The following is a 24,535-nucleotide window of genomic DNA, read 5'->3' as shown; positions in this document are numbered from 1 at the left end:
GTCCTTTATACCTGTACCCTATCATAACAGTTAAGAAATGCTTAATGATTATATCTGCAAGATTTCTTCACTACGGTGAGAGACATTTGTTATAAAAGGAGGTAGGACACAATTCTAACAAAATCAAGCCTCTCCCTCAGGTCTAAGCTATAAGTCATAGAATACACTATCCTAGGTATGACAGGAGAAAACTCCTTTAGTTCTGTTTGATTTCAGGTACAAGTCACAGATACATTTTAAAATAGCCAGTCATGCAACAGAGTTCCACATTATTCACAAGAGATCCTAGCCAGAGAAGGTGGGTGGTAGAATAGATAAAGCACCAGGCCTGGACTCAGGAAGATGCAAGTCCAAATCCAGCCTCAGACACATGCTAACTATGTGAGCCTGGGCAAATCACTTAACCCCTATTTGCCTCAGTTCCTCATCTGCAAAATGGGAACACACATATGGCAAACCACTCCAGTATCTTTGACAAGAAAACCCCAGAGACATAGTCCACAAGGTCATGTAGAGTTAGACATGACTGAACGATTGAACAACAACAATCATAGCCAGGCTCAGAATCAACCAGACGGGAAATATTCCTGTTCAGAAATGAAATATCACAATGGAGGAAATGAATCAAGAGCATTCTGCCATTACCTTCATGTGGCCATCTTCTCAACCTTCCCAGTCGTTTGCATTTACTGATAGTTATTTTCCAGAATATACTGTCTTTGGGTACCTCTTGGCATTTCTCTTGAATGGTGGAATACTGGATTAACATCAAACAGTAATATCTGAATTTAAAATTCAAAGCATATCAAATTACAATTCTATTTCACATAGCAAATTCTACTATTTACAGTTTCGAGTAGGGTACAGTTGTTATTCATGTTGCAACAAGTTAGTAAATAAGAAATAACAAAACAAACCATTCATCTTCAATACTTAAGTACATACAAAACAACTCCAAATGTATTCACTCAACATTTTACTTTTCTAGTTTAAACACATCCTGATATAAAAAAAAAAACCATCATTACAGGGCAGCTAGGTGGCACAGTGAGTTGAGTACCGGCCATGAAGTCAGGAGGACCTGAGTTCAAATACGACCTCAGACACTCGACACACTTATTAGCTGTGTGACCTTGGGCAAGTCACTTAGCCCCAATTGCCCTGACAAAAAACAACAACAACAACAAAAACAATCATTAAAAATTAATCTTGTTCTGGAGTTTTACACATAAATGAATATAGAATAGTCACTCAAAACTTAGATAAAAACAAAACAAAATGAACCACTGGTCACTGTTAGTCTGGATGTCTTAAGGAACCCTTAAGGGAAAAGAAAAATGCTTTAAACTGGGATTTGTCAATATTAAAAGATGAAATTATATTTGAAGCTGGGGAGTTGGATACAACTGAAACATCTGAACAACAAGAAAAACATTTTTATCTTAATGCAAGATTTTAAATGTATTTTTACTTATAGAAGGCCAAATATCACAACTGTCCTAATAGGAAAAATAAATCTCACTTTAAATGAGACCACAATATAATTTTACTTAGGACAAAGTTACTCAATTCAAATCTGGATTTAGAGTTTTAAATGGTACCATATAGAATCTCAAGTTTCCCATGGGCCTACTATTTTCAGTAAGTCTACTGACAAAGATTAACATGGCAGTGTTGCATTTTCAATTCCCATATTTTGGGATATATTCTCAGTTCAGAAACATGGGAATTATAAATGTAATCTCTGTTATACGTGAAATCATGAATATATATTCCTTACATAAATATTAGAACATATCCTCAATTGGTCCCTCGAGAATAGAATTATATTATGCTATACTCAAATAATTCTATACTGCATATTTATTTTTCTGTTCTCCATTTGGTAAATGTTATAACTGAATACAATACTGTTAATTTTAAATTGTGCTATACACTGCCAGCTATTTTTTTAAATCAACAAGAATATCCAAACCACTGAAATAAAATTCAGAGATTGAGAAATCTCAAAACTCATTTCTAAGAAGCACCCAGATTCAGTCTCTGACTTTGGAATTTTTCTTTGGTGACAAAGAAGACCAAAACATACAGACAGAAGAAGTCAACAAAGTCAAAGAGCCTACAACAAAAGCCTCCAAGAAAAACATGAACTGGTCTCAGGCCATGGAAGAGCTCAAAAGGGATTTGGAAAAGCAAGTTAGAGAAGTAGAGGAAAAATTGGGAAAAGAAATGAGAGCAATGCAATAAAACCATGAAAAACAAGTCAATGACTGGCTAAAGGAGACCCCCAAAAATACTGAAGAAAATAATACCTTAAAAAAATAGACTAACTCAAATGGCAAAAGAGGTCCAAAAAGCCAATGAGGAGAAGAATGCCTTGAAAGGCAGAATTAACCAAATGGAAAAGGAGGTCCAAAAGATCACTGAAGAAAATACTACCCTAAAATTAGATTGGAGCAAGTAGAAGCTAGTGACTTTATGAGAAATCAAGATATTATCAAACAGAACCAAAGGAATGAAAAAGTGGAAGACAATGTGAAATATCTCATTGGAAAAACCACTGACCTGGAAAATAGATCCAGGAGAGATAATATAAAAATTATTGGACTACCTGAAAGCCATGATCAAAAAAAGAGCCTTGATATCATCTTTCAAGAAATTATCAAGGAGAAATTATCTAGAGCCACAGGGCAAAATAGAAATTGAAAGAATCCATCGATCACCTCCTCAAATAGATCCCAAAAAGAAATCTCCTAGGAATATTGTCGCCAAATTCCAGAGCTCCCAGGTCAAGGAGAAAATACTGCAAGCAGCCAGAAAGAAACAATTTGAGTATTGTGGAATCATAATCAGAATAACCCAAGATCTAGCAGCTTCTACATTAAGAGATCAAAGGGCTTGGAATACGATATTCTGGAGGTCAATGGAGCTAGGATTAAAACCAAGAATCACCTACCCAGAAAAACTGAGTATCATGCTCCGAGGCAAAATATGGACTTTCAATAAAATAGAGGACTTTCAAGGTTTCTTAGTGAAAAGATCAGAGCTGAATAGAAAATTTGACTTTCAAACACAAGAATCAAGAGAAGCATGAAAAGGTAATCAAGAAAAAGAAGAAGAAAAAGAAATTACAAGGTACTTACTAAAGTTGAACTGTTTTGTTTACATTCCTACATGCAAAGATGATGTGTATGATTCATGAGACCTCAGTATTAGGGTAGCTGAAGGGAATATGCATATATATATATGTACATATATATATATATGTACATATATATGTGTGTGTGTGTGTGTATGTATATATGTATGTGTATATATATATATATATATAGAGAGAGAGAGAGAGAGAGAGAGAGAGAGAGAGAGGGCACAGGGTGAGTTGAAGATGAAAGGATGATTTCTAAAAGAAATAAAATCAAATTAAGGGATGAGAAAGGAATATATTGAGAGAGGGAGAAAGGGAGAGATAGAATAGGGTAAATTATCTCGCATAAAAGTGGCAAGAAAAAGCAGTTCTGTGGGAGGAGGGGAGAGGGCAGGTGAGGGGGGAATGAGTGAATCTTGCTCTCATCAGATTTGACCTGAGGAGGGAATACCATACACACTCAATTGGGTATCTTACCCCACAGGAAAGAAGGAGGAAGAAGATTAAAAAGGGGGGATGATAGAAGGGAGGGCAGATGGGGGAGGAGGTAATCAAAAACAAACACTTTTGAAAAGGGACAGGGTCAAGGGAGAAAATTCAAAAAAGGGGGATAGGTTAGGAAGGAGCAAAATATAGTTAGTCTTTCACAACATGAGTATCATGGAAGGGTTTTACATAATGATACACATGTGGCCTATGTTGAATTGCTTGACTTCTTAGAGAGGGTGGGTGGGAAGGGAAGAGGGGAGAGAATTTGGAACTCAAAGTTTTAAAAACAGATGTTCAAAAACAAACAAAAAAAAAGTTTTTGCATGCAACTAGAAAATAAGATACACAGGCAATGGGGCGTAGAAATTTATCTTGCCCTACAAGAAAGGAAGGGAAAAGGGGATGGGAGGGGAGTGGGGTGACAGAAGGGAGGGCTGAACAGGGCAACCAGAATATATGCCATCTTGGAGTGGGGGGGATGGTAGAAATGGGGAGAAAATTTGTAATTCAAACTCTTGTGAAAATCAATGCTGAAAACTAAATATATTAAATAAATTAAATTAAAAAAAAGAAACCCTTTTCATTCCAAGAGGGAGACAAGGGTTAATAACAAATGATGCTAAGCCCCAGAGAAGGCTTGAAATTGTAAAACCATTTTATTCCCTTCTTTTCTTTCCTTTTGGAATCACTAGAGACTGGCTTCAGTCTTGTTTAAGAACTGATCATATTCTATCACTCTCTAGGGAAGAAAGAAAATGATAGATGGGGTGTATTGTTTGTGTGAAAATTTCATAAAATTTCTTTTAAAAGTCCCAGGCAGGGTCAAGGGAGAAAATTCAATAAAGGGGGATGGGTTGGGAAGGAGCAAAATATAGTTAGTCTTTCACAACATGAGTGTTGTGGAAGGGTTATACATAATGATACACATGTGGCCTATGTTGAATTGCTTGACCTCCTAGGGAGGGTGGGTGGGAAAGGAAGAGGGGAGAGAATTTGGAACTCAAAGTTTTAAAAACAGATGTTCAAAAACAAACAAAAAAAAAGTTTTTGCATGCAACTAGAAAATAAGATACACAGGCAATGGGGCGTAGAAATTTATCTTGCCCTACAAGAAAGGAAGGGAAAAGGGGATGGGAGGGGAGTGGGGTGACAGAAGGGAGGGCTGAAGGTGGAATAGGGCAACCAGAATATACACCATCTTGGAGAGGGGGGGAGGGTAGAAATGGGGAGAAAATTTGTAATTCAAACTCTTGTGAAAATCAATGCTGAAAACTAAATATGTTAAATAAATAAATTTAAATAAACAAAAAAACAAACAAAAAAACCATAAAAGTCCCAGGCAAACGCAATCCCAAAACCCCACTAGGATCTCTCAGATTTCGGTTTACAGATTTCTTCATAAATTTAGTCTCTAATCAGTTCACAGTACTCGAAATTTCTGCAAAGAGAGAAGAATTTCTTCAGTCTTATATGTCTCTCTCTGAGCATTTCCAACCTGGTCAGAATTAGAAATAAAAAGATGAGATTATATTGTTTTGAAAGCTTTGAAACTTTCTGCATAAAAAGTTACTATTCTTTTACCGTCTGTTATTTAAAACTTATCTCCCACTGAAAGTTTAATCAAAGGGTGCCTGTTTATTGGGAATGTAAGTGTAGCATTGGAACCACAGTGATTAAAGTCACATCAGAGAGTTGATTTGGGTATCAAGCTTCAACAATTAACTTAATCATACTCAATGTTTCAAAATCAAAAGATCTTCCCTGAGGTCAAGTAGGCCTAGTTTCAGAAGGTAACTCAATACAGATATTTTCATAAAGATGTCAAAAACAGGTATTAGAAAGACTGGGTCCTTTGAAAGGACCAATTAGCCCAGACAAAACCCAAAGGGATGTCTTTAGGAAGGTTAGACAGGCTTGAATTAATATCAGGGGTAGATTTGCCCAGACTATAGTTACCAAAATCTGAGAGATACTATAGTGATCGCTGGCTATTCAAGGGGGAATTGAGGCATCAGATTTATATCATAAAGGATATGTGTGTGTGTGTGTGTGTGTGTGTGTGTGTGTGTGTGTTAAGGATAAAGATCCTTACTGACCAATTGAGATTTATGTCAGATCAGACCAGACCAGAAATACACAGGTTTTTCAAAAGGGAAGGTAGTCAAGACAGTATAGTAATTACAAATGACAAATAATCAAACAGACAAGTCTCCCTGAGGGAAATAAAGTGAAGGGGCATAGGGTTCATACAAATCCTAGTTTAACCCAGGTATTCACACAGAAAGAGAGGATGCCCTCCTGTTAAAATACTACCAAGACCTTACTTTTGAGTCCTGAATCACAGTTGCACTCTCCTCAAAATATCAGTATGGCTGCCTGGCTGATTCCTCAGAGTCCACCTGTCTATATCCATTATTCAGGTACAAGAGATAGACAGACAATATAGAAAAACACACAAAGTACTAACCTGTCTCTGAAATTTTCTAGATAGGATTGCAACTTTACCAGTCAGTTGGTTTTTCCCACTCAGAAATCTCCCTAAAATCTACCTTGTGTACACTGGAAAGTTTCTGGGCTAGAAAACTCAAGCCTTATCTAACATAGTAGGTCCCTTCATGGTCACCATGAATTGAGGCAAAAATTGTCATAGGATCCACTGATTAGGTACTGTTGCCAATCATACAATCAACAAAACAGATATAGGGACTGCAGTTTACTTTGCTCAGTGTGAAGGCTCCACTGATCATATATATAAGGGACTTGGTGAATCCTGACAATCAGTTTTAAACTACATCAGAGTGTAGCCCACAAAACTCCTGAGTAAACTAAACTGAAATGTAATTGGGACATATTTAACAAAATAAATAAAAATACAATACAAAATAATGTTAATTTGTGATTTAAATCAATATGCAGCTTGCAGAGATCCATTTCAATTTGAAATTCTGTTTTGAGTTTTACACCAATTAGCTATACGATATAGGTTTTGGTTACATTAGCCAGATGGGTACAGTGGAATTTCAAATAGCAAATAAGAGAATGATTTACAGATCAAAGAACAGATGGCAAAAGGGGAAGATCTATATTATGTAAAACAGGAAGTTAGTCATTAAGTTAAATGACAGTAAGCACACAAAGCCAGAAATTCTCTTATACAAGCCAATGACTCCATAAGGCAATAGGAAATATTAAAACAAAAACAAAAGATGTAAAGTATCTCATAACAAAAACAACTGACCTGAGAATCATAGAGGAGAAAAAAAATTAGGAATCATTGGTCTGAATATTATAACCAATAAAATGAGTCTAAACAAGATATTTCAAGAAATCTTCAAAGAAAACTACCCAGATTTCTTAAAACCAGAGAGGGAAAGTAGAAATATAAAGAATCTACTGGTCACCTCAAAAAAGAAACCTCAAAATGAAAATTCCCAGGAATATCATAATCCAAATCCAGAGCTTCCAGATCAAAGAAAAACTACTACAAGTGTCTAGAAAGAAAGAATTCAAATACTGAAGAGCCAGAGTCAATATCACACATGATTTAGCAGTTACTGCTGTAGAAAATGGAGAACTTATTAGAAATACAATATTCCAGAATGCAGAGAATATGGGCTTACAGTCAAGAGTATCTTGCCCAGAAAAATAGTATGTTTCTTCGGGGAAGGAGGAACATGAGCTTTTGGGAATCAGTACCTGCAAGGGTGCTTATAGAAACCTCTATTGCTAATTTTTGTCAGTAAGGCCAAATGGAAACCCTGGGAGTTGCTTGAATAACTATAGTCATCGCCAAATAATACTAGGTCCCATGAAAGAGCAAAAGTGATCATGGGATGGAGATGAAGGAAGTAAGAATACTTTGCTAAACTGGCTCCCTTTAAAATGATCCTGCATGGCTGGTAAGGAATGTGGCTGACATCTAGAAACTTATAGGGAATAACAAGGAGGTGGACAAAGTAGTTATGCCAATTGTCAAGGCTGTTCATGACTTCATTGATGCAGTGGAGTAGCCCAGGTCTAGAATAAATGGTAAGGTGTGGATGACCTAATTTATTTCTGTGGCTGACTAGTCAGGAGCATTTTCTTTCAGAGGGGAAGGGTCAAGTATACCTTTACTATCCTCCCCAAGGCTACCTGAATTCTCTTCTACTGAGTCTGGTGGAGAGATCTAAAAGAGGTCACACAAATTGATTAGACAATGTTGACTGGGTCCGATGAAATTGCAGTGTCAGAAGCCATAGATCACATAGTGCTCCATAAGAAAAATCATGGTTGGGTGATCTAGTCCAAGAAAATCTAAAGTTTAGCCTTCTTGGTCAAATTTTGGGGAACACAATGATCAATGATAGAGAAAACCCACATGATTCTGGACAGAATCCAGAACATGTCATTCAATTACCCAGTCTAAAAAGGAAGTCTTATTTGGACTCTTTGTATTTTGGAAAATCCACATTCCCTCCTGGTTATCCTGATGTACCCAATTTGATGTACCAAGTTGACCATGTCTGCCTATTTCAAATAGAACCCAGTACAGCCCTGGAAGACCTAAACCAGGCTATTTAGCAGTTTCAACCACTTTGCCCTTATGATTCATGGAGACCATGTTTTTGAGAGATCTCTGTCCATAAATATCAGGCTGAGTTGAGTGTTGGGTAAGCACCTAAAAGTGGTCATGACAAATGACCATTAAGTTTCAGAAGCTTCTGGCTTCCTGAAGTGGCCAGTCACTTTTGCAAAGTCATTACTACTGAACATATGAAACAGGATCATGCCATCACTCTTCCTGTAGTTAACTTGAGTTAGGAGATGCAAAATGTTTCCTCTCACAAGGGCTCAGAAGGTCTCTTATAAAAATAGAAATGGTACATTTGAAATTCCACTTGGCTGGGTGCTTTGAGTGCCCTTCATAAATAGTTTGCAATTCTGTCAAAGCCTGGATGCTCTAGGACAGAGCCTTTTCTATTTGCTAGATGGGTCCCTACCTCCAAGCACCTGGTTCTTAAGGAATGACACTTTTCCTATATGCTGGCAGCTCCATCTGCTACAAGGGGCATATTCAAAGGGACTTCAGTGACCATTAATCTGGCAATGCATGATATCCTGAGAGATGAGAGTTCTAACAATTCCCCCTCAAGAGTTGGGCTAAGAGTCACATGGCCGGCACATAAGAGAGACTTGAGGGACACAGTGAATAAGATCTTTACACTGATCCCTAGGTGGTAGGGCCATAGTTCTGAGTGGTCTGGGACCTGGAGAGAATAGAACTGGACAGAGACCCTCTCCTTTAGGGTGGGAACCAACAGAAATTGTGCTACTGTTGAACTCCATCACATAAAATTTTTTGTGAGGTACATGGCACCTACATATGTTCCCTTTAAAACTAAATAGGTTGATGATGTTACAAGAATGGCAGAGGCTAGAGAGTGGATCCACTTCCAATCTGGACATGGGGCCATGATGCCATAATAAGATGGTCATGGGATCAAATGATCCTCTAAGGACAAGGTAGCTACTGTGCCCAACTGGGTTCCTCATGCCACTAAAAATATTTGCCTACTCTTGATGGTCCTGGCTTGAGCTAGCAAATTGGTTCCTCAATCTCAAGGTAAGAGGATCACCCCTACTCAACACCATTATTATGCCCCTATAAGGGTAAGGTGCCTCTCCTCCAAAAAGTCATGTCTTTCACAAAAGATCCCCTAGCTAACTTTGTGGCAATCCTCAGTTCCATGGAAAAAGGATTAGACTCTTTTTCTAGCCCTGGTGAAATAGGGTAGCCCCCAAAAGAGGCTTTATCCATGGAACTGAGCATTGCCACAGTCAGCTAGTGGATCTTTTTTTTTCCAGGTAAATACACATTCACCCTAATTATATAGAGAAAGTTTCAGCCTCTCCAATATCCATAGAAGGCAAGGCATCTCCCAATACCATTCCTTGGTCACCCAAGCCCTTTCTGAGGAGTTTTCTAAACCTTCTTGGGGAAAAGATCTATCAGGTGAGGGGGACCTGAGCCTAGGAAAAGTAAGGTACAAGGAGCTCCCTGAGAGAACAGTTACCTTAAGGCTTAGGAAATTTAGAAAATACAGATGGGATAGGATGCATCAGTAGCAATATTTCTGTTGATTCCCACTCCAAAAGAGAGGGTCTCTTTCCAGTCCTATTCTCTTCAGGTCCCAGCCCACTCAGAACCATGGCCTCACCACCCAGGAATCAGTGTAAAGACGTTATTCACTCTGTCCCTCAAGTCTCTCTTATATGCCAGCCATGTGACTCTCAGCCCAACTCTTGAGAAGGAATTGCTAAAACCCTCATCTCTCAGGATTATTGGCCTGATTAACGGCCACCAAAGTCCATTTCTTTGTAATATGGGCTGACTAGTCTCATTTTTGCAAGAACACTATATATTTCTTGGCTTCAAAAACATCTAGGTAAAACACAGTTCAAAAGGTAATTGAAGGCAAAGGTACATAATTCCTTCACTAGGTACACAAGGAGATCTTACAAGAAAGTTAATCTTTTAAGTGTTATATGAAGAGGAGGATAGGATCAGTGCTGATCTTAGAATCCCTAAACCAGGGCCAAGAAGGGTTTTTTCACTTCTTCCCTTGCTTAAGGATAACTCTGAACCAAGAGTCTTAATCTGTTCTCTTCAACTTCTAGGCAAAACTTCAGCAAACCATTACCTTTCCTTAGCTAAGGTAAAGAATAAATCAAAAGAAGCCGAATAGTTTAAGATTGTGGTCACTTTCCCAAAGGCATTGAGATGTTACTTTACTTGACTCGCTTGAGTGTCTTTAGAGTGCACAACCACATCTCTATTGTCAGGTCAGAAGTGTGTCATAGGATGTCCTTTGTGACATCCTAAACATAACTAAAGCTGGTGTGACTCAGGTGAATCCCATTAGTTTAGGTTCAATATTGGAATGAAATGCAATACTTGTAGGTCATTCAACAGTTAACAAAAAGAGTTACACTCAACTATAGCAGCAAGAGGATATGCATCTAGGACAAGAATTGAATTGATTCAGCGGAGCTTAATAGAGCTGATAAGTGTGCTGGGCCTGGTGTCAGGAAGATCTGAGTTCAAATCTGGTCTCAGATATTTACTAGCTATGTGACCCTGGGAAAGTCACTTAATCCCTTTGCCTCAGTTTCTGCATGTGTAAAATGGGGATAATAGCACCTACCTCCCAGGGTTGTTGTGAGGACCAAATGGGATAATAATAGCAGAGTCTGGCACACAGTAAGCACTATATAAATGTTAGCTATTATTATTCTTCAGCAGAGCTAAGCTCACCTGCTTGAGTTATTCATTATAGGCCACCAACCAAACCTTAAAGGCAAGACAAAGCCCTCATGACTGTTTTTACTCAAGTGACCAAGAAGTGACATTAACTTTATAAGCCATTTATTTCCCTGAGCCAATCAAATCCAGAGGCTGTCTCAATACTTTTAAAGGAGACACTAACCCAACTTCTCTGAGGAAAGGAGGTTTTATAATCCCACCATATAGTTGTCTATGAGAAATAGTTTCTTTCACCTCCATTATCTCATCCTACCCTTGGCCCAATCCACCTGGCGATGCCACTTTAATGCCCTAGAGCAAACCCTTTATGTTACTTCCCCAGAGTACAGAACTCTTTTAATTTTTCCTGGAATAAAAAATTATCTATTCTAGTTTTTTCCACTAAATTTCAGTATAAAAGAATAATTTATGTATAAGTTTGCAGTAAGAAATGCAGAATACCTTCCAAACCCAGTTAAGTAAAAGAGGAAGAAGAATTTCTTCTATGATCTTTTGAAGCCAGATCAGAATGATAGCTCCTGAATCCAATTCCATTCATAAGAGGATAACACAAAATTTCATCACAAATTCTGTATTTTTAAGATTCAACTTTTGAGGAATTATTGTCATGTGGTAAAACTGTGATGAAAACATAATCTTTTAAAATGTCATTAATAAGATTTTTTTTTTCCTCTATACAACAGAAAACCCTGAAATATGCTCTATTTATATTTGGACTGATAACATGACACAGATCCTATGAAAATAATTACATTATTCAAGTTAATGAAAAATCAAGTTTGTTTATTTAAAAATAATAAATAATAAATTTGCAGTAACAAATGTAGAATATCTTCCAAACTCAGTTGTTAACTGAAAGGGGAAGTGAAAAGACTCTCTCATAGGAAGATAATACAAGTTATAAAAAAAAAAAACAGCCATTTCTCCATGCAACAAAACTCACAAATCATTTTGGAAAATGTGAAAATGGTTTAAAAGAATAATGCAAAAGGATTTATACATTGCATCAAAAAACCCACAAGAAACTAAATTAGTTAAAACTGAGCTTTATAAGTTCCTACTATAATATATAATCACCAAATCAAAAGAACCTCAAAAAGTCATCTTGTCTATATCTTTCTTTATCTAGGGGAGCTGCAATTAAATGATTCAAGAAAGTAAACTGTTGTACTTTTAAAAAGTCTTATAAAGAGATTGGTTTTAAGACTTTTTTTTATTCCAATACTTCTTTGGTAATGCATCTCAATGATCCCATCCCCTTTTGAATAAGCGTTATTCAATGCAATTTAGTCATGACATTTATTTTCAAAATGAGAATATGTTAAAGATCTGTACTATCAATATATATTAAACTCTAAATAATGATCTGATTCTTAAACATTCCTAAATTGACATAATTTCCAACCTCTCTAAATTAATATAATTCTCTACAGGGATAACACTGACTGTACACTGAAATATCTGAAGCCTCTGAAGCTATCCACAGTCTAATCACACACTAATATCTGGTTTCTTTTCTTTTACTATTTTAGTGGATGTAAAAATAAAGCAACTGTTGGGACCACTTAGGTATAATCATCCTTCTTAAGTGTATATATGAGAAGTTTCTAAGTCTTTTTAATGGTTAGGAAAGGTGTTTTTTTTTCTAAGATATGTCAAAGTAAATATAAACATTTCTTATTTTCTATTCTTTTTCATAATTTTTGGACATTCTTGATTCATTAATGTAAATAAAAGGGCTTTAAACACTTGCATTAATTCAATATTTCATCAAGTGGAGCAAATTAGATTTTCTAATTGCTTCCAACTACATTAACATCAATTGGCTTGCTATTAAACAAAGTCCAGTCATCACTGGGGAAAAGTTCCAAATATAAATTTGCTTACATGAAGCAGGATATTCATTTGGTCACCACATAAACCTTTGAATACTATCATTATTTGGCCATCGAAATGTCTTGTTCAGGAAGAGATAAAATGTTACAAAATTAATAATCATATAAAAACCCAGTTCACAAAGGAGCTTGGGCAGGGATGGCATAGGAAGGTTAAGCCTATAGATGATATAAGGCAATATAAAGTAACGAAACTCAAGAAGTTTTTGAGGAACTGTGACTGTAAATAAGCATATGAAAAACATAATGTTCCAGAAAATGGATTTGGATTTCAATGAATCAGCAATACTCCAACCAGCGAACAAATAGCATGGAACTAGTAAGTATTTTACAAAGTCATGCCTCTGGAAGATTCTTTTCCATACATAGAATGTATAATGTCTGTTGTCTGCAAGCAAATACTTATGAACATAAGTGAATTTCCAGACTAAAAATAAGGAGACAGTTGTAAGTACAACAAACTGCCCCCAGTTTCTCCATGCTGAGTGAAGAAAAGTTTTAATTTTTGCAGGGGACAGCAGATGAGGGAAGGAAAAAAACAGAGTAAAAGAAAAAAAGTAGAACAGCTGAGGAAAATTCATACAGGCTTCATGGTTACTCTTATCACCAACAACTATTCCACCATTTAAAATTACAAAAGCAATAAATATAATTATTAAAATGATATAAGGCCATGTTGAAACAATAAGCATAGTCAAGTTCCTAAATGACATGGCATAATCAAAAAGAAAGCACAGTATCTTCTTACATGCTGAAAGTGGTCCTTTGATGGATGAAAGTTTAGCTTCCTTCTTTTGTAGCTCAATCTTCCAAGCCTCTGTTAACTTTTCTGAAATAATATTTCCTGCACAGAAAAGCGTCCAAACAATATTTGTCTGGCGAAACATGAAGCCACAAAATCCAAGTAGAGCTGAAGTTTTATGATTACCATAAAGGCACATCAAATAGGCAAAAAGAATGAAAAACATTGATCCTGTGTCTGTATAATAGAGGAAGTTAAAAAAATAGAGCGTAGGAAAAACTGCCACTGTTAAAGCTGACAAAATTCTCTGGATACCTGAGACAGCCTAAAGGGTAAAAAATACATAGTTAGTAAAAGTGTTTTGTACATAATGGGCACTCAATAAATGTTTATTTCTGAGTTAACAATAAATATGGCATGTATAGAGTAATAAAAAGGCCTCTATATGGTTCTTTCTAAAAAAGATGTTTTTGAACACTACACTTCAGACACAAAAAGTCCACAATATATACCTGGCATTTAAAATTCTTCTTAACCTACCCTCTAATCTACCTTTCCAGCCTTCCACATGAACTTTAGAATATAAGTATACTGGTCTCTTTGCTGCTCCTCATACAAACACTTCCTCCATGCCTTTGAATAAACTTTTGTCTTTTTACATGGAACGCACTCCCTCTTGAACTCAGGTAAAATGCCTCCTTCTACATGAGGTCTTTCCTGATCCCACAAGAAGTTAATGCTAACTCCCACCTCCACCCCCAGATAACCTCACATTTATTTTGTATATACTTATATGTCTTACTCAATTGAATAAGTTCCTTTATGGAAACAGACTGTTTCATGTTTGTCCTTGAATCCTCAGAACCTATGTCTGATTTTAGAACTCAATGAAAAAAAAAATAACTAGTTTTACAATCATTTGTAACTTAAATCCGTATCTTTTATATGCTGAAAATGTTTGATTCATGTTTCTCTTAGTAGAAACTCTTTGTTTTGAAATCTTAGTATGATAAGAATTTAAAATTACCAAAATTACTTAAAAGTTCTTTTGAGTTCTCCAGGCTATCACAATTTTTATAATAAAGTGAATGTTACCATTCTATTCCAAGTGACATAATAATTTATAAAAGTAAATTATATTATATTTCTACAGTTAGATTATAATATATAGTAGGATACTCATTCAACAACTATTTATGAAACATCTATCATATACCTTTGTATATCATGATAGTTGCTGAGGGGAATTGAAAAAATTCCTTGGACTCTAAAAATGGTGATGCTTAAGTATTTACAATGATAGGCAAATTACTTGGGATAACCAATAGTTTGGGTATGGTTTCATTTTATGACAGAAATGGTCATGGGTATGTGCTTCTGACACCTGAGTAACTGAGATAAAATTGGATTGAGCCAGTCGGTTTCCACACTTTTATCAGATGAGTGATGGATTCTGTGCATAATAATACATTTTTCATTATTCTCTTTCATTGTGCTTTTAGTCTTTTTTTAAATGATTATTATTCCAAGAACACTTAAAATTTGTAGCTGTTGACTAGTGTATTTCAGTGGTTATTAAAGATAATGCAGTGGCTACTGGTTTTAGTGGAGTCAAGCATTTTAAGGATATTTCAAGCTCACAATTAAAAAAGGTAAGTCACATTGATAAGTAAAGTGCAGTCAAAAATGAAAAAACAAAGCAGCAAATGACAAACTATTGCTGCAAAACAACCCTATTAATCCTTAGAAGGTAGCTAGGTCATGCAGTGGACAGAGTACCAAGTCTGAAGTCAAGAAGACCTAAGTTCAAATATGGCCTCAGACACTTCCTAGCTGTGTGACCCTGGGCAAGTCACTTAACCCTGTTGTCTCAGTTTCCTCATCTGTAAAACAAGCTGGAGAAGGAAATAGCAAATCACTCCACTGTCTTTGGCAAGAAAACCCAAAAGGGGTCATGAAGAGTTCAACACAAATGAAACGAATGAACAGCAATCTTTAGAAACAAACAATCTTCAGATGGATATGACTGCTGTCAATACTTTTCTTGAAGCTGGAAGAACAAGACCAGTAAAAAAAATAGCTGCTAAACAATGTTATGAAGGAAAAAAAATACTTATGAATGGCAAGATAATACAAAGATTGAAACACTGTAGATGAGAAAAATGAAATTTTCACTGATGAAATTCACTTTTTAAATAAAAGTTAGACTAAAACACTCTCGGTCACAAAAAATCCAATGAACCTAAAAACAATTTGGAGTGTTTCATACTTCTAAGAGGCCTGGAAATCTTGTTCCCACTTGGGAAATGGTGAACTTTCAAAAAATATTGATACACTGAGAAGCAGAATTTTCCCAGAATTACAAAGACTCCTACATAGATATGAAATACCAGAACATGATTTTGTGGCATGCTATATAACAGTAAAAATAAAATTCATGATAACATATTCCAAGAAATCAAGAACAAAACTGCCAAGATTACTTAAAATCAGAAGTAAAAGTGAAAAGAGAAATCATTAAATGATCACTTGCTGGAAGAAAACTCCAAATGAAAACTCCCAGGAATGTCACAGACAAAATCCAAAAGCTTCCAAAACAAAACAAAATTTCAATTCAAGTACCAGGAATCCATAGTCAGGATCATACAAGACTTGGTCACTACTACCATAAAGACTGAGAGAGCTTGGAATATACTATTCCAAAAGACAAATTACAACCAAGAATAACCTATCTGGTAAAACTAAGTACACAAAACCTCAATATAAACTAATGGGAAAGATGGACCTTTAATGAAATAGAGAATTTTCAGTATTTTTTTTTATGAAAAGGTCAAAATTGAGTGGATATCTTGAAATGGAAATGCATAAGCCAAAAGAAACACAGAAAAGAACATGAATCATTTACATGATAATAGGAAGATAACAAATGACTCCTTAGAACTTTAGGGGTGGGAGTGGTTTTGTTCTTTTTGATGGTATCAGGAGAAGCCAGAAATGACAGCAATAGGGACTAGGAATGAAAAGAGAAAGAAGGAGGGAATCATTATCACATCATAAAAGTCCATAAGATAGAAGAAAGGGTAGGGGGAATAAGCATGCCCAAGGACCTCGTTTTCATATGAATCAAAAAAGGAAAATGGAACACAATTAGAGACATTCACGTATACATGAGTGGCAGTATAGAAATATAGTAAACTCAAAAGGAAAATAAGAGCAGTCAGCAAGAGGGTGAGGGAAGAGAGGAGTTTGAGAGAGAGTGAAGGATAGTTACATGAGAACAGTTACAAGGGAAACAGACACCAATGTGTTGTCCATTCCTAGCTATTAGAGGCTTTAGACTGCTAAAACACCTCCCTCCCCCCAAATTAAAGTCTCTTAAAGAAACTTTGTATTAGACCTATTTTCCTCCCCGCTTAGAAATATCAGTATCAGTTTAGCATACCCACAGTGGTGTGTAAAGATAGACCAGCTGTGGCTTAGCTTGGGGTACTGCAGATCATCTTTGACAGAGGAGACTAAAATAACATGTATCAGTATTGTGTTTCAAATTGATCTAGACATCCTTCAAGCACACACAAGTAGGCACTAGCCACAGACCCTCTAGGTACAAGTCCTCAATGTATATGGGCCTCTACATGTTTCCTGATCAGAGGAACCACCCTCCCTTTCCCCACCTCCATCAATGAAAGTGTCTTTGTTTCACACACAAGTTAAAAATTACATAGAAGCTGAATCCAGCTGCTAAAAACCAATACATTTTGGTGAATGTGATATTTAGCAATGGTGTCCTCTGGTAAGGCACTCTTACCTTGGGAGGAGGAAGAAACTTCTAGTAATACACCACTTTTTTCCCTTCATTTGAAGGAGAGAGCCTAGGGAAAGGAAATTCTTCCCAGAATAGTCCCCACTGTCCCAAGCAGCAGGCCTTACTACACTCCTTGCCCACTACTCAATCATCAGCCTTCTCACATTATGAGCGTCCATGTTCCTCCAATATTTCTCTTCTATTTTCAATTTGGAACAAACCCACATTCCTATTGTCCTGAATTTGGCTGTAAAGTACATCATTTGCCAATAAAACACAAGCTGAAGCAAAAAAAAAAAAAAGAAAAGAAACAAACACCAATATTAAAGAGGAGAACATGAAAAAAGGTTTAAATGGAAAGTAAAAAAGAATAAAAACCTGGGATTGAAGGCAGGGTAAGGAGAAGAGAAGAAACAGAATGGAAACATGCTGTTTCATTTATGCTAGAAAGTATTTTTTAAAAAGTAATAGGCAAGCTCTTTTGCCTAATAGCAAAAAGCGGGATGAAAGCAAAGAAGAAAAACTAAAAGAGGAAAGAATGAAGAGATATAGATAATCACAATCGTGAACATGAATGGGATGAGCTCACATAAAATGAAAGAGGATGGAATATGTTTATAAGAAATATGGTTGAAACACAAAGCTTCACATAAAGTTAAAATGAAGGACTGAGGAAAAATCTAATATGCTTCAGACAAATGAAAAATCTTGATTTCAATTTCAACATCAATCATGATTTCAAATAAGACTATAGTAAATATAGAGATAATAAAAAGAGGTAGGCAGGGAAATAGTATTCTTAAAAGCACTATAGACATTGAATGAAAAATCAATTTTTTATGTGTATATATATGTACATACATATAATATATATACACACACCAAAACTGATAGAATGCAGCTAAAGCATTCCTTAGAGGATAATTTAGAAAGACTAAACTAATTAATTGGGTAGGCAACTAAAAAAAAAAGTAAAAAGTCAAAGCCCTCCACCTAAGCAACAAAGTAAAAATTCTGAAAATAAAAGAACAGATCAACAAAACTGAAAGCAAAAATACAATGAATTTATTAAATAACACTAGCTTTAAAAAAAAAAATCTAATAAAACATGCAGGTTGTTACTGATTTTTTTTTTAAAGACGAGAGTAAAACTAAATTGCTTGTATCAAAAAATGAAAAGGATGGGTTGAGAAGTAGGGAGAGAATTTGAAACTCAAAATGTTTTTAAAAATGAATGTTAAAAATGTTTTCACATGTAACTGGGAAAAAATTAAAATATATTTTAAAAAATTAAAAAAGACATTTCAGTACAACTGAAGAGGAAATAAAAGAAATTATAAGAAACCATTTTGCCCAAGTATATTAAATTATATATTATTTCTGACGTTATAATATATATAAGAAAGTTGACAGTTTAAAGGATGACTACTTTTATATATATGCGTATGTGTGTGTATATATATATATATATATATATATATATAAAATAACCAGATTAACAAAAGAAAAAGATTATTTAACCTAATATATGAAAAATAAATTGAATAATCTAAAAATGAACTTATAAGTAAAAAACATTCTAGTACGAGATAGATTTATAAATGATATCAAACATCAAAAGAATAATTAATTATAATACTGTATAAACTGTTTGCAAAAAGCAAGAAAGAGGCCCTTTTCAATTATTTTCTACAATATAAATATGGACCTGATCCTAAAAGGAGAAAGAAGGAAAGATTAACATTATAAGGGAAACAGGCAAGTGGGGGAAAAAAAATCTTTGCGGAAAGTTTATCTGATAAAGGTTTCACATACAATCAGTAAGTTAATAAGCATTCATACAATGCCTACTGGTGTCAAGCACTATATTAAGCACTTTTTACAAATATTATCTTATTTGATACTCACAACTCTAGGAGGTAGGTACTATTATTATCCTCATTTTACAGTTGAGAAAACTGAAGCAAAAAGTGACTTTAAGTCACACAGCTACTAAATGTCTGAGGTCAAATGTCAACTCAAGTCTTCCTAATTCCAAGCACAGTACTCTATCCATTGTGCCACCAGATGCCTCAAAAAAAAGGGAGAAGCAAAACAAAGAAATAAAACTATAGACCAATATTTCTAATGAACATTGAAGCAAAAATATTAAATAAAATATTAACAAATGAAAAATTATAACTAGACTATAAACACAATAAATCATGTTATTCACATAAATAATAAAAATCGCAATAGATTTTGGAAAGACTTTTGACAAAATCCCAAACCCATCTCTGTTAAAGATACTAGAAAGTACAGGAATAACTAGACATTTATTTAAAACAGTATCTAAACCCAAAGCTGAATATAACATGGAGAATAGAGGCCTTTCCAATAAGATCAGTGGTAAAACAATGACACCCATTATAATTACACCTATTTAACAGAGTACTAGAAATCCTAGCTACAGTAATAAGGGGGAAAAAAAAGAGAAATTGAGGCAATAAGCTTAGGTGAGGAAGACATAAAATTATTGCTTTTTTTGCAGATGGGTATGTCGATTTATTGAGAAAATACTGGCATTAACTAAAAAGATTAAATGAAAAAATAAATTCAGTAAAGTTGCATGGCATGACATAAATCATCATATTTATTACCAATGGTACCAAGAGCAACAGATATAAAGGGAATGTGCATTCAAAATTACTACAGAACATATAAAACATTTTGTAGTCTACCTACCAAGATATATACAGAAATAATGAATCCAATTAAACAACTACTCTACAGAAATCGAGACTAGATCTATTCAGAGTGAAGAAAACTAGAATAATTTTTATTACCTAAACATTATAAAGAAAATAGAGTAGAATTCCAGTTGACCAAAGATAAAACATGCAACCAACTTCCTGTCAGGAGGTGATGGACTTAAAATACAGAAAGAGGCATACATTTTTTGGTGTGGCCAATATGGAAATTTATTTTGCTATACCATGTATATTTGTTATGAACATTTCTTTTTTCTTATGATTCCACTTGAGGTGGAGGGAAGTTCTCTCTGAAATGACCTGTAATTTACAGTTTACATAACTTGCAACTGAATGTAAGCTCTGAAGGTAAAGTCTATTATTTGCCCTTTTTAAAAAATCCCCAGTGCAGTAAAAAGCTACATAAATACCTATTGATAATGATGATTGTCTTAATATATTTAAATACTTTGCTTTATGCCAGTTAGTCTGCATAGCACTGGAGTACTAGTGTTATCTTTACATAGTCATTGACCTCCCATACAAAAAAACAAAATCTCTCTACTTTTTCCTACTTAGAAAGCTTACAAAGTTTGGGCAGAATTAGTGCCAAACATGTCAATAATTTCTAGCCACTAGCTTGTCAGACAGCATATACCAGAACTTAGCCAAGGGATTTGGCTGAAAATACTGCATGCAATCAAAAGTGATTGGGTTTTGTTTTTGTTTTTTTTTTTTTTGGTAACTTCCTTTGGACTTTCTTGAAAACACAGAGCCAAGTGTTGCTTTCATTAATCAATTACTGCTTATTTACTTTTAATTCTAAAACCAATAAAGGCTCTTAAACTATACAACTATAAATTTAATAACATAATGTAATGAACACTTTTTTAAAAGAAATGTATACTAAGTGCTAGAGAAATGTTCCATATAATTGAGAACTACTTAACCAAAATGTGTTTGTGTATTTATGTATTTACTGAATTAATCAGACAACCTACCTTATTCCTCTGTTGTAACTTGCAAAAAAGTAAATAGAGTAAATAGAAGTTGCCAACACTGAAGAGCAGATTAACAAATCTGAGCATTCCCATGGAGCAGACTACATGTTGAGACCATCCAATGATCCAAGTGGCAGGTTTTACAATTCCAACAGATACCAGGTATAAACCAGGTAGTGTAGTGATCATGGGATCCCACTTAAAAATGAAAGAAGGATGATGATAAAGACAATGCTACAAAATAGTTTCAATAATGAAAGAACAATTTTCATTTGACTTTCTTCACTATTCTATCCATCTAAGTGTAGGAAAGAGAGCTTATTTTAAGCCTCAGGGTTCTAATTCTGCCTCTGCAACTAAGTAGCTGTGCAATTTTGTACTTCCCCAGAACTGTTACCTAAATTGCAAAATGAAAAAAATGAACTAAATAATCTACTTTTTCTTCCAGTTCAAAGACCTGTGAACCTATGTATGCCATGCTATTAGACTACCTATAGTTTCCTAGAAGATTCAAGATTTCTTCCTTATATAGTGTCAACCTGAAAATTTAGTAAAAAGAGGCAAACAGGCTAGGTGATAGTAAATTCATATTGTTTATTCCCTTAAAGCTAGCCAAAGCTAGCGAATATGTATGTATATGGAGTCAGAACTTAAATTCTGACTGTCTGACAAAAGAATTTTATGTTTTAGGACAATCCCAGGATGTCCAGGTCCCTCAGATTTGTGGTCTCCATATGTGTTACAAATTGACAGGACAACTGACAAAGCAGTATCAATTGGAAATGAGGATCCCAGGATGTCTGTGTTTCCCCTGTATAAGCATAAGTCCCTAGGATACCAAAAGAAGTCCCACTATTCTGCACAAACAGGAAGAATGCTCCTTGTCAACCTTATCTGGTCTTTGAAGTTACAGACACAGGAAAGGGCATTTTTAGAGCAAAGCAAAGCAGTCTGATTGATTAGCTTTGGATCTTATTGGGGGTTCAAATCATCTGAAAGGATTGTCAATAGATACTGGGGACAGATTATATTTATTTGGCAAATAGTAAAAAACTATTGATATCCAACTAATGGACACTACTTTCAATGAGTTTTTAGGTAAGATTCAGTGGAGAGACAAATTGCTACAGTGCTTTGATGTCTGGCTTGCATTGCATATGGATACCAGGGGTGGGTGGCTGGGCAATTCCTTTCCAGGACTTAATATGTGCCTCTTAAGCAAATATTTAGTAACCCACCCTCAAGGGATGGGTTAAGAGAAATAAGCGTAAATAGTAACCTCAGGAGCTTATACTAGAGGGTTACTACTTCATTTTTACCTTAAATGCACTTGGAGAAGCCTTAGAACGAGGTTTTGCTAGACGGCCATTATTTCTGGGAAAGAGGGAGTGCAACCGATTCTCCTTTAAACTGAGGGAAGATGAAGACTATGCCCCGGACCTTGAAGGCCCCTCTTGGGCCGCTAAAGACTAGCACTAAAGGTCGGGTGGAAGATCCTCACCTGGAAGGAGCCCCAACAGAACCGCTGGGCCTGTGGTAAATGGAAAATCTCGTCCATGTAGGGCTCTCGGAGCGCCCTGTTTATGAGGGAGAACAGGAAGCAAGAGACCAAGAAAGTGCAGCTTAGGGCTGCCGAGAAATAGTAACCTTCAAGCTCTTCCATCTTCAGCCTAACGTCAACCACCTCAAAGCCAATTCCAATTTTCAGGCCGGAAGTCCTTGTCTTAGGTTGACAGACCAGAAACCCGAGCTCTGCATGCGCAGATGGTCGGAAAGCTCGCAAGAACAGAAAGCAAGAGAGCCTTTCGCGTAGAGACCAGTTTACAGAAGGGAGCGGAACGCGGGAAGTAGCGCCGAGGGAAGCTGTTTCCGGGCGACAATATTTGAAAGACGGACCAGGGAACTTTTACTGCTCTTCAGCTGCTATGACAGCTGGGAGGGGCCTCTGGTGGGCGAGTGGAGCCGGACTTGGCGGCCCCCTCAAGGGAGAGACCAAAGTGAGAGGTCGGTGGAGCCTCCTCTGGGAGTGTCCTGGGCTTCTGCTAGCGTGCCGCCCCTGGCGCTGGGGAGCTTGAAGCAGCTCGGTAATTCAACCGAGGCCCTAGGATCCTGCCTGGTTCTGAAGGCTGCTCCTCCTGTACGCCAGGCTAGTCTAATGTGTCACTCTGTTCTGTTCCCTCAATTTAACCTACACTTTGCCGTTCAACCCAGGATGTATACCCTTTTCCAATTCTCACATTTCCCTCATTAAGAGGAAGCAACGCGAACCGAAAGGAGAGATTTACACTGCTGTGGAAAAAGTAGGAGAGTCTCTTAATCAACACAGACCCATCTTCTCAATGAGTACTTTCTCCGCTTCTTCCCTCTCCCTTTGGTACACCATAGTATTTAAAAATTGGCCCTATCGATCCGTTAACAAGCACAAGAACAATATGCTGGAGAGAGATCCAAGGCATATCTATAGGGGTTGCCTTTGAAAAAGGGAAGAGCCACCTCATCATCAGAGCCTGGAGAAAAAGGAGGAGTGCATAGAGAAGAGGAAATAGCCTCAGTTTTCTCAGCAACAGCACCCTCCCCTTTTCCCTCATCTACATATGACTTGATAAACGTTAAGAAGCTGATCTAAAATATATCATGCAAATTGCAAGATAAAAGAAAAAACAGGTATGTCAGTAAATATCTCTTACAGAACTGAAATTAGAACATATTGAAATTGTTATAATTAGAAAAATAACAATTATGTAACAAAGCAATTTTTATTTTCTATATCTTTGAACAATTTGGCTATTAATAAGATTAACAGTAATACAAGAAGATATAGATTAAATTACTACAATTTAAAGAACTAAATCAGAGAAGCTGGGTACATAAATTCTTTTCACAAAGGTATGAAACATCCCCCTAAATTGATCACATGGTAGGTCACATAGAAGTCTTACATAAATATGAAAAGGTATTTCAGACCACAACTGAATAACATCAGGAGTGGAAGTTATAAACTATTAGGAAACTAAAAAAATAAAATGTATTTGTTTAAAGAAGAAATTTTTAAAAATAAAATTAGAGAGAGTTTAAAAATCATGACAAAATATGAGGGAAACAAAGGAGTTCTTAGAGGCAAATTTATGTCACTGAACGTCTAAGAAAGAAAAAGTAAAAAATTAATTAAGTTTGTGCTAGAAGGAATTAGAAAAATAAAAAAAATAAAAATAGAGAAGTATAAAAAGGGCAGCAGTAAATAGGATAAAAAACAAAAAACAAAACCAAAGAGATATTTTTTTTTAAAAGATCAATAAAATTCAGAAACCATTGACAAACTTAATTTTACTTAAATGGGAATCTCAAACATAAATTAGAAAATTATAAAGCTAAAAAAAAAGATAATTGGCAATCAAAAAAGTTAAGGATCTGTTAGGGAATATC

At 35.7% G+C, this 24,535-nt stretch overlaps 1 protein-coding gene across 3 annotated transcripts; it reads right to left on the bottom strand.

The window, feature by feature from the left end:
* Window positions 1–645: 645 nt before the first annotated feature.
* Window positions 646–23,103, bottom strand: LOC118850417 (dol-P-Glc:Glc(2)Man(9)GlcNAc(2)-PP-Dol alpha-1,2-glucosyltransferase-like). 3 transcript variants are annotated; one of them, XM_036759798.1, is made up of 4 exons: window positions 22,614–23,103; window positions 21,113–21,310; window positions 13,584–13,902; window positions 698–782 (listed from the first exon to the last, which is right to left on the bottom strand). In XM_036759798.1, exons 1-4 carry the CDS (start codon window positions 22,773–22,775, stop codon window positions 769–771), a joined length of 693 nt encoding a protein of 230 aa, XP_036615693.1. In that variant the 5' UTR covers window positions 22,776–23,103; the 3' UTR covers window positions 698–768. The 3 variants fall into 3 exon arrangements, with proteins under 3 accessions (XP_036615694.1, XP_036615693.1, XP_036615692.1); XM_036759799.1 differs by lacking the exon at window positions 13,584–13,902 and having other exon boundaries at window positions 646–782; XM_036759797.1 differs by lacking the exon at window positions 698–782 and having other exon boundaries at window positions 11,703–13,902.
* Between the last annotated feature and the right edge of the window lie 1,432 nt (window positions 23,104–24,535).

This window comes from Trichosurus vulpecula, chromosome 5, assembly GCF_011100635.1.
Source record: "Trichosurus vulpecula isolate mTriVul1 chromosome 5, mTriVul1.pri, whole genome shotgun sequence".
Taxonomy (NCBI): Eukaryota; Metazoa; Chordata; class Mammalia; order Diprotodontia; family Phalangeridae; genus Trichosurus; species Trichosurus vulpecula.
The sequence above is the reverse complement of the archived record's forward strand: the minus strand, read 5'-3'. Positions and strand labels throughout refer to the sequence as shown.

Excerpts from the sequence above, each read along its gene's own strand:
- LOC118850417 (XM_036759797.1), bottom strand. The coding sequence starts at position 22,775 with ATGGAAGAGCTTGAAGGTTACTATTTCTCGGCAGCCCTAAGCTGCACT. Across the intron at positions 21,311-22,613 it reads TCTGTTGGGGCTCCTTCCAG|TGGGATCCCATGATCACTAC; the intron begins GTGAGGATCTTC and ends TTCATTTTTAAG. Across the intron at positions 13,903-21,112 it reads AGTTACAACAGAGGAATAAG|GCTGTCTCAGGTATCCAGAG; the intron begins GTAGGTTGTCTG and ends TTTACCCTTTAG.